General features: G+C 33.6%; 1 protein-coding gene across 1 annotated transcript; it reads right to left on the bottom strand.

Annotated features, from left to right (window-relative positions):
- Window positions 1-1,287: 1,287 nt before the first annotated feature.
- On the bottom strand, window positions 1,288-9,720 carry LOC135193736 (SET domain-containing protein SmydA-8). Its single transcript, XM_064217482.1, has 10 exons — window positions 9,590-9,720; window positions 9,049-9,299; window positions 7,924-8,079; window positions 7,528-7,782; window positions 6,480-6,602; window positions 5,865-6,052; window positions 5,214-5,429; window positions 4,563-4,750; window positions 2,093-2,205; window positions 1,288-1,461 (listed from the first exon to the last, which is right to left on the bottom strand). Exons 2-10 carry the CDS (start codon window positions 9,292-9,294, stop codon window positions 1,306-1,308), a joined length of 1,641 nt encoding a protein of 546 aa, XP_064073552.1. The 5' UTR covers window positions 9,295-9,299; window positions 9,590-9,720; the 3' UTR covers window positions 1,288-1,305.
- Window positions 9,721-10,312: the final 592 nt, after the last annotated feature.

Genomic DNA, 10,312 nt, shown 5'->3' with positions numbered 1-10,312 from the left:
TATTTATAAACTCTTGAACATTTTTGTTTATTCTGAACGGTTAAATAAGTTACACACTACTTATAAATGATATAATTGTTATAGTAATAAAACATCCATTACTAAGATTTGACTGCACGGTATTTAAAGTCATAGAATTCGAAAATTTTAATTCATACAATTATATATTTTTGGAACGAATTTCTTTTCAGAGCGAACTGGTAGAAATCGAGACGTAAGGACGAAGAAGCGTTATACTCCCACCAGGCGATCTTCCCCTCTCTTTCTCTTTCCCTCTGTCTCTTTCTGTTCTATACCGTTTTATATAAAACCATTTGTTATTGTTTTCATTCATACGAGATTTTTATTAAAAATTAAAATCATATCATTTAAGTTATTTCATTGTATATGTTATTTAATACATAATATATAGCAAAAGCAACTTCTTTCCAACCGATACATAACTTTTTTTTTAATTTATTTTCTATATGATGATAAACAAATACATGAATAAAATAAGCACTAAATTTTATAAATATGTTTCCTTCTTATATTCAAATCGTTTACCAATATTTGGTTCTTCTGTCATTTAAGAGAATCTGTGTGTTTTCAAAACAATCTGATGCATTTTCACTAGAAGTTTATGGAAACTATATAATTTATCTCGCGCCTTATAAACAAAAACAAGTTCCAACGTAGGTATATTTGTTAAGTATTAAGGACGCGTTTTATTATGTTGTTTTGAAGTTATCGTGCAATAACAACATAATTAATCGATGCATTTCCTTTAAAACTTAAACACTATATCAAAGATGATTTTCTCAACTATGTTACCGTCCCTCTCTCTATGCAGGGTTTAATAAAACTTAATTTTCGATGGGCGGTTGATGTTTCTACTCATCTTTCTTCTCATAGCGTGAAGTTATATATAAAATTTATCTTTTTCTTAGGGTTCAAACTTGCTTCATAAACTTCATCAAATTCAGTTCAATGGTTTGGCCGTAAAAGAGTAACAAACAGTCAGACAGGCGGAGTTACTTTCCCATTCACTCGTATAATATTAGTATAGATAAACTTCCTCAAAGCAAGTTTGCTTACATAGTCATGTAACGCCGATGGTTGTCAAATTGGATAAACAGTAACTGATATTAACGCGTTCGTATAAAGTCTCCAGCTTTTATTATTAGACAATTAAATTATTTCAAGACTCTTTCACTTGATAGGGTAATATCAAAATTACTCTATCAAGTCAAATCTAGCAGAACAAGAAATTACTTATATTGTATTTAAAATAAAACAACTTTATTAACGAATTAGTTTATTTCGCTACAATGGTGAAGGGAGGGCTGCTGAAAGATTCTTGATGAGCTCATCCATTTGCAACAGATTGATTTTTGCCTGGCGACCGAGGCGACCTTCTGGTAGCTCCGGCGGCTCGTGGGCCAAAAGTTCTGCTGACTCTTGAAGTATCTTTCTTGATTCCTGGAGTATATAGAAAATAGTTATACATTGATTTTTTTTTTATATTTTATTGCTCAAGGTATTTGATGAGATAAAGAATCAAGATTAGCTGTTATCAATTAAAGAAGAATTTGAGAATTATGAATGTGTAACAAAACAACTATAATTATTGGCTAAATCCATGACTTGAACAAAGAACCTCGGCATCAGCAGTTTTATAAACTGGCCACTACGCCAACGAGGTAGTTTGTAGGTAGATCAAAAATGTTCTTCTTAAATCTAAATTCACGTGTTCTAAGTCCCTGGCCAATGAGCTGCCAACCTGGGGAACTAAGATGTTATGTCCCTTTTGCATTGCACCATTACATTGGATAACTCGTCTTTGAAATCGGAACAAAACAGTATGAGCTATTTCATTTCGGTCGGAGAATATCTTATGAGCGGGTGGAACCTATCCAGACGGACTAGCACAACGCCCTACCATCAACTGTCATAGTCTAAGTCAATTGCGTTGAGGTCAATCAATTTGCGAACAAAATAAATGACAGAAATGGTGAAGGATTTGTCTAATTAAATTTTGTTTCTCGCAATTCTTATTTAAGTTTAATTTTATTACATTTTTTAAATCTAAAAGATATTCAATTAGAATTACCGTTATATATCCTAACATGACCATCGGTCCTTCGGTTAGAGATTTCCTGCGACCCGTCTCTGCGATGGCAGCGTGCAATTCAAACAGCAACGACCCGCGCAGGCGTGTTTCAGCTGTAAAATAAATATAAGCGTGTCAGATTTCAAGAGTAGCATACGAATTTAAAAAATAAAAAGGAAGTTTAATTATAAGCCTATAAAAAATAAAGCTCGTGTGGATTTGACCGAATCTTAACCAACAAGATCCATATTATGTTCTATTCAATGACCTATCTCTGTATCATTATTATAATTCGTAAATAATCGCTTATATTATTTGTAATCATTCGGCATTGTTTATCAAATTTATTTAATTAATAGCACTAAAATGGTCTACGTATAAAGTTTTAATCTCAATTTTTTTAGAAGACAGTACGCCATTTGATAGAAGGCTTTGCATCGTCTATGCTGAATAACTGTCATAATAACGTTTTTAATAAATACTTAAATAAGTCCAGTAACTGATGATATGAATCACTGATGATATTCGCATGGCTAAAGACAAGCGTCAGCTCACTGTTTTGACATTACTCGACTTTAGTAATGCTTTCAATAGTGTAGATTTTGACATCTTGCTTGCAGTATTGCGTTCTCTTAACATTTCTCCTATAACGATTGACTCGTTTCACTCTTACTTGCACGGTCGCCGGCATCGAGTGCGACTTAACGACACTTTTTCTGACTGGACTACTGTCAAAGCCGGCGTACCGCAAGGTGGCGTGATGTCTCCACTCCTATTTTCACTTTTTATTAATACTATTACTAAATATATTTTTTCTTCCTACCACCTGTATGCTGACGATCTCCAGATTTACATGCACACAAGCTTAGAAGATCTGCCTAGTACGATAGGTACCATAAATAAAGACCTCGAACGTATCAACAGATGGAGCAGAGAGTTTGGTTTGCAGGTTAATCCTTCCAAATCGCAAGCTATAATTATCGGAAGTCAACAGCTTATTTCGCGGATTAATTACTCGAATGTGCCTCAAATCATTTTTGCCGGTGTCATTATCCCTTACAGTGAAACAGTCAAGAACTTGGGTATAACATTTGATAAATTTTTGTCGTGGGATCCACAGATATGTGAAGTTAGCAGGAAAATATTTTCATCAATCAGTTCACTAAGAAGGTTGCGTAATTTTCTTCCTTTTTCAACTAAAGCTGCTCTTGCCCAGTCTCTTCTTCATCCTATCCTTGATTACGCCGATTCTTGCTATCTAGACTTAAGGGAGGATCAGCTGAATAAACTTGAGCGTCTCCAAAACCTCTGTATACGGTTCATATTTGGACTTCGCAAATATGACCACGTCTCTGAGTTTCGTGAAGGGCTCAAGTGGCTTCCCATACGTCTTCGCAGGAGTACGCACATACTATCTCTTCTATATTCTATATTATTTAGTCCTATTCTCCCTTCGTATTTAAAGGAAAACTTTGAATTTCTCTGTGACTCCCATAATAAATCGCTTCGTTCCAGTGAACGTCTCACATTGAAAATTCGCAATCACTCCACTACTTATTACAGCAAGTCTTTTTGTATTGAAGCAGCGCGCTTGTGGAATAACCTTCCGTTACACATCAGACATGCGAAATCACTTGAATCTTTTAAAAATAAAGTTAAGGAATACTATTTAAGACTTTAAGTTTGCTGTCAATTACATTATCACTAGCTATTCATATTTGTATTCGATTGTACTCGTACATAAGTTTATGACATGCTGTCTATATATATATGTATGTATGTATGTGTATTTTTTTTATATATATGTACGTGTATATCTATATATGTATGTATGTATGTTTATTGTTATGTATGTACGTGTATATCTGTATATGTATGTATGTATGTTTTATATGTTTTGATATATATGTATTTGTGTAGTATATTTATCTTGTTTAGTGTAATAATTTGTGTATAAATATAATTTCATATAGTATTTAACTTCTGTGCTGTACACGCGCTTTCCGCTTTTTCACATTAACTCCTCCATGCTGGTTGTCTGGAAGAAATCGCTCTTAAGCGATAAGACCGCCTGTTGTACATTTCTTTATTTTTTTTTAATAATGTGTTATTGAATGTAAGTTTTTCTTTTCTCTCGTGTATGTACAATAAAGAGTTATTATTATTATTATTATTATTAACTTGATACTGGTATTGCATATGAAGCTCTCTGATAACGAAGATGATGTGACCGGATCAATGATTGGCATCTAACATAACCGTCAGAATCATTGACTCAGTACGTCGGAATACTTGTAGGCATGCATAACAATTGTACCAACCTACGACATATATGTACATACAATTGGATCATCTGTGAAATTATATATACTTAACATTTGTTAAGGTAATATTGCATATTAAATTCCTACACCATAATACAAATGCAGGAGTCCATAAAACACTTTAAACACATACAAGCTCAAAGTACCTGGTGCTAAGATTTCTAACAAATCCGTAATTTTCCGGGACAACTGTGTCTTTAGAAGCAGCCGGTCATCAATGATACCCGCCAAGCCCATTTGATCCTGCTGACCGATCATCTGCGCCAGCGCAAGGCTTATGTCCGTCATGTAGTAATGTGTAGGGTGCAAATAGTTACAGCAATGGCTGATGAATCTGTCAACAAATAAAAAACCGATAAAGTAATTTTGGCGTATTCATTATCACAAAGAATTTTCCATCTTTTTGTATGCTTTTGATTTTGTATTTGCTTTTGATGCTGCACTTTAATGCTCCAACTGCTTTTTATTTTATAATCTTAGGACACATTGTTTAATTTAAAAATTATACTATTTTCTTTCTGGGTATGTAATGTAATAAATAAAATGTCAGAAGAGTTGATTATGATGTTTTGATGAGCCTATTGATTTAAAATTGAAAGTCATATAGTCACATATCTTAGTCAAACATCATAGTTCGCAAAATTGGTAATGCATTTAAGAAATTTAGTTTTTTTATAGTGCCCACATCTTTGGACGGTGATAGCTTAAAATCAGCCATTAGCCAGACTATCTACCTGTTATAAATAAGCAAAAACATTGAAGTAATAATGGTCATTACAATTTGAATTACATGTTACCTTTCACAAGCATCCGGATCACCTTTGGGCATAGCGCTCAACTCTCTACCGATGTCTTGCAACAATTGCTGAATGATTGCGTCCGACACTTCGTCTTTGCAAGCGTTACATTTCCAAAACTTATTATCCAAGCCTCGGGTATTTGGATCGGGAGATTTCGTTTTATGGAGAATTGGAAGAACGAACGTATCCGGTAGTAAGTAACCCTTACATCCCCTGAAAAATCAACGAAAGTTTAGAATCAGGGGTAAAACCAGATTGGTATGGTTCTTTATTAAGCATTAATATGTTTTAAAAAAATCCAGAATTATTCATAAGGGTATTAATTATTCCGTAAACATTTACCTACGTTAATTATCGATGATTTCAATAAAAAAATTGTCTAACTAAATGTTCTACTATATCTTGCAGCTATAATTTGCCAGCAATTTCTAATGTTATTAAATAAGTTAATAACAACTAGCGAGCCGCAAATCAGATCAAGCTGTCTATTATCTACGAACTTACCAATAAATAATTTCTTCACGTGAGCGATCTCACATATAATAAGATCAATCTGACCTCTTGTTTAGAATAAGGACGTAGAAACTGAACTGCTCTTACAAATATTTGAATTTACTACCAAAGCATAAAATATTTATGAAATCTTACTTCTTTTTACACTTAACAGCGCTAAACATGGTTCCAAACTCCGTGACGTCAGAGCACCTCTCACAAGAACACTCAAAGAACTTAGAATCAGATAGATGGTGGCGACGAGCTTCAGTGCCCCACAGCGGGTCCGTGTAGCATACAGATATGTGCGAGCCTGGTGTTATACTGACGCCTGCAGAGAGGATCTGCAAAAAATATACCGAGATTTTAACGTATTCAACACGATAGTTTTATTTTACATATATGGATACTTATATATGAGTAACTTATATGATCTTTGTCAAATGTCACCTTGTGCTTAAACCGAATCTAAAAAGTAAACATCAAATATTTTTTTTAAATATAAAATTATTACACATAACATTAGATGAGAGACCCCAAAAACTGAGAAAATACAGCGGTATACTTTTATGTTTGTTCAATATTGCTTTTTTCACAATATATATTAAAACATATTTTTTTATGTAAAACAAGCCAAGGGTGAATCCAAAAATGTCCTAAATAATACAGATATTATATGATATAAAAAAAGGAAAACTAGGCTAAGTGTTTCCCATAATATTCATCTTTGTACACACAGAAAGTAAGAAATAAAAGAAAAGGCAGTCTTACAATGTTCCCGTCAGATGTAAAACTCTTATTGCAGTTGGCACGACAATTGTGTTCTACCATCGATATTTTATCAAACACCGCCACATACTCTGGCTCCAGGAGAGGTACCTCGTGACCGTTGATCTGAAATCAATTAAGGATTTCATTTTATTATATATATTGGATAAATATTTCTGAAGATATATACGTTTGAAGAAGATGATTTTCATGATTAAGTTTATAATATCTACATATTTACTTAAACCTTTTTACATTTTACGTTAGCAGCCTGTAAATTTCCCACTGCTGGGCTAAAGCCTCCTCTCCCTTGAAGGAGAAGGTTTGGAGCATATTCCACAACGCTGCTCCAATGCGAATTGGTGGATTACACATGTGGTAGAATTTCGTTGAAATTAGACACATGAAGGTTTCCTCACGATGTTTTCCTTCACCGTCGAGCACGAGATGAATTATAAACACAAATTAAGCACATGAAATTCAGTGGTTCTTGCTTGGGTTTGAACCCGAAATCATCGGTTAAGATGCACGCGTTCTAACCACTGGGCCATCTCGGCTCAAGGAACCGAGATGACCCTTACGAATACTATTCTATGGAGCATGTAAAGGAATCGTTTTAAAAACATCCTCATATATTTAAAGCTATGTTTGTTTATGTTATGAGATGAGAGTTATTTTTTATGACAGGTGCGCCGGGGTGACATGTTAACAAGATGAAATTACTCGCTGAACTGCCAAAACAAGTTACAACTCGCTCGAAATTGGTAACTCCACACCTTACTCTATTTTATAATAATTATTTTATTACAAATTTCTGATTATTATAGTATTGGTTAACCAAGAAGAAATTAAATTTACCATAAGTAGATTATTATTATTTCATTTTAGTTAATGATTTGAATGCAATTAAAAACTATTTTTAATAATGAAGTCGAGCTTCACATAAGTACACTTTCCTTTTCATTATAAGTAATTCCGGTAACGTTTGTTACATAACATTAAAAATAACTAACACATTACACTTATATCCAAAGTTATAATAAATACATGCCTGCACTATGCCACAGCATTGCATAATTTCATCCTCGTTAAAGACTCCATCTAATTTAAAGAACTTCCAAATGAACTCCGCTACCAACTTTCTGTCGTTTTCCCACTTTTCCGTGCCCTTGCGGTCTTCGTTGTGAGACTCAAGTGCCTGAAGCTTAGCCCATAGCTTCTGGTCATGATCGCGTTGATACAAGCACCGCAAGACTGCGATGCATTGGTAATTGGGGTGTGGAATTCCATATGTTGATATCGAAACCTATAATCAGAAATTGAAAACATTTCTTTACATTTATAATTCGTCCTTTGTTGCCATGAATAAAGCCATTAAATAAAAAATGAACTGAAATTGAATTCATCCTTTTAAATATTATAAAAACATGTATTAATCTTTATTCACCTTTTCTCCTCTTTGCTGTGTATAGTGACATTCAGGAATATGTACTGCGTTTCTAGTACAAGCTTCCGAACAAAAAGGCCAGCCACACTTCTGGCAAGTTACAATTGAACCTTCTTCCAACAATTGATAACATCCCAAGCAAACTGGTGGGGTTACCTGAAAAAAAAATACTCATGATTCATTATATGCTTTCATTTATGACGAAGTGTGTAAGCTGCAATGTAAAGATTTTGCCAACTTTTAAGGCTTATCCAGAAACAACTCTCCTTTGCAAATGTTTACGTTCGTTCGTTGTGTTCATTCTTAAAAATAATACATTTGAAGTCATAGATCTTCTTAGCAAAACTTTTCTTAGAGGGATTCTCGATACCAGTGCGGAGAGTCTATTACAGAACCACACGACAAACAATGTATTGATTAAGATTAGTATTCAAAGCAAAATTGGATCGGAAATTATAATTACTAGGTGCTTAATAGTTTTCTCGTCACCAAAACAATACATGACAAAAATATTTAATAATTATTTATCATTCAAGCATCAGCCAATGTCTGTTGGAGACGACCACGAAGGCTGTCCAATATTTCATTACATTATTAAAACTATACTATAAAAGTCTTTAATATTTTGTAAACAGAGGAAACGCAACAGTATTTTTTATTTAATAATTTTTTTTATTATAATAAACCCACAGCTTATTTTACTTTTATAATAAGATATGCATTATTCAATTCTTTACACAGGCAAAACCAAACGCATAATTGTCAATAAATTGTAATAATATTTAACATTATTCCTATTACGTCAGCAATACTTAACATTGGTGTGCTCCAACTTAAAAGATGACTAAGTCAGTGACAATACAGGGACAAAGGATATGATATCGCAGTTGCCAAGGTTTGTGGCGCACTGGCGAAGTTAGGAATGGTTAACTTGTCAATGCCAATGTCAATGTGCACTGTGCAGTGGTGACCACTTACCATCGATTGACCCATTTGCCCGTCCGCTTACCTATGCCACAAAAAAGAACGTTTACGATGTTTAAACAAATTTTTGTTACCAACATTTCTCCTAATTTACAAAAACGAAAAACATTTTTCACTTTCTAAACTTGTTCTATATCTCACCTGTGATGGGCCGGTTATGAGGGGCGCTTCTTTCATTATGACATCTCCAGCCTTAATACTCCTTGTTGCTTCGAGGTACCTTCCGTATTTTGCATCTTGCTTTATTCTGGCAGGAATGCAATCATATTTGTGCTGTTTCCAGTGTTGCTTCTGGTGGTCCCTTGAACAATAGTGAACCACTTGGCAGCTTGAGCATTTATGCTCTGTAGGAATTGAGCATACTACACAAGGTTCTTGAGCTGTCATGATTCCTAAAAGAGACATTCTATAAAATTTAGTTTAAACTGTAACATTTCATTTATTTTTTTAGTCTTCGATCGCTCAAATAATAAATTTACATAATAATTATGTTTTATTTGTATATTTATAGATTTAATGAATTAAATGATCGATTATATGAAATAACGTTACATTTTTTTGTCTAAATACACGCTTATGTGCCCTACAAAATACTGAATAAATTATTCTAAAACTCAGTACAAATGCCGATAGCCTAAAAAAAATATTTATATTTAAATAGAGTAATCATTAAAACCCTTACCTTAAAAATACAAAGGATTATCCAAGTTTAAGGAACAATGTTTAAATTACACGATAATATTATATTACATTTATATTCGTAAATACAAAAGACGAGAAACGATGCGAGACTGCGCTCGCGCACACGGTATTTGCGGTAAAAATAAACTGTTAGCGATCTGAAACACGAGGCGGCGTATACATACATAGGTATACCCATACATCGTGCATTTCAGATACCTAAAACATTACTGTAATGTTTGTACAGTTCAATATTAGATTAAAATTCATAATAAAATAAATACTAGATCTATCTCGAAAAAGAAACTACTATTTTTAAATATATTATTTGAAGCGTTGTCCGGATAGTTACCAATGTAGGTCGATAGTCGTTTAATGCACAAAAGTTACCAAGTTATCGTCAAGAGAAATGATAAGTCATTAAGTATATATATTTGTATAATAAAAAAGTTAAGTATTATTAGTATTGCTTCATTTTTTAGCTTCAATGACTAACTATAATTCCGGCTGCGTAGCATTGTAAAGTCGTAGTTTTGGACCGGACTCTCGGTCCCTTGGTTTATTATCGTCCCCACTATTGACAAAAACTCTAACACTTAATCTGAGGGTGAAATAGAGCTGGATTTAGAAAATATTTATCCGCTGAGAGCTCCATCCTGACACTCAAGCAGACTGTCGAGTGGTACTTGGAATGGATTCTATGGAACTACATCAAATTATACAG

The sequence above is a fragment of the Vanessa tameamea genome, chromosome 17 (genome assembly GCF_037043105.1).
Source record: "Vanessa tameamea isolate UH-Manoa-2023 chromosome 17, ilVanTame1 primary haplotype, whole genome shotgun sequence".
In the NCBI taxonomy this organism is placed as follows: domain Eukaryota; kingdom Metazoa; phylum Arthropoda; class Insecta; order Lepidoptera; family Nymphalidae; genus Vanessa; species Vanessa tameamea.
Note: the sequence above shows the minus strand (reverse complement) of the source record. Positions and strands in the feature narration are given on the sequence as shown.

Bases quoted from the DNA above. Each gene is read 5' to 3' on its own strand.
- LOC135193736 (XM_064217482.1), bottom strand. From the start codon at position 9,294: ATGACAGCTCAAGAACCTTGTGTAGTATGCTCAATTCCTACAGAGCAT. The intron at 4,751-5,213 runs GTAACATGTAAT...ATTTGTTGACAG, and splicing joins GATCCGGATGCTTGTGAAAG to ATTCATCAGCCATTGCTGTA. The intron at 2,206-4,562 runs GTACTTTGAGCT...TTTATTTTACAG, and splicing joins GTTAGAAATCTTAGCACCAG to CTGAAACACGCCTGCGCGGG.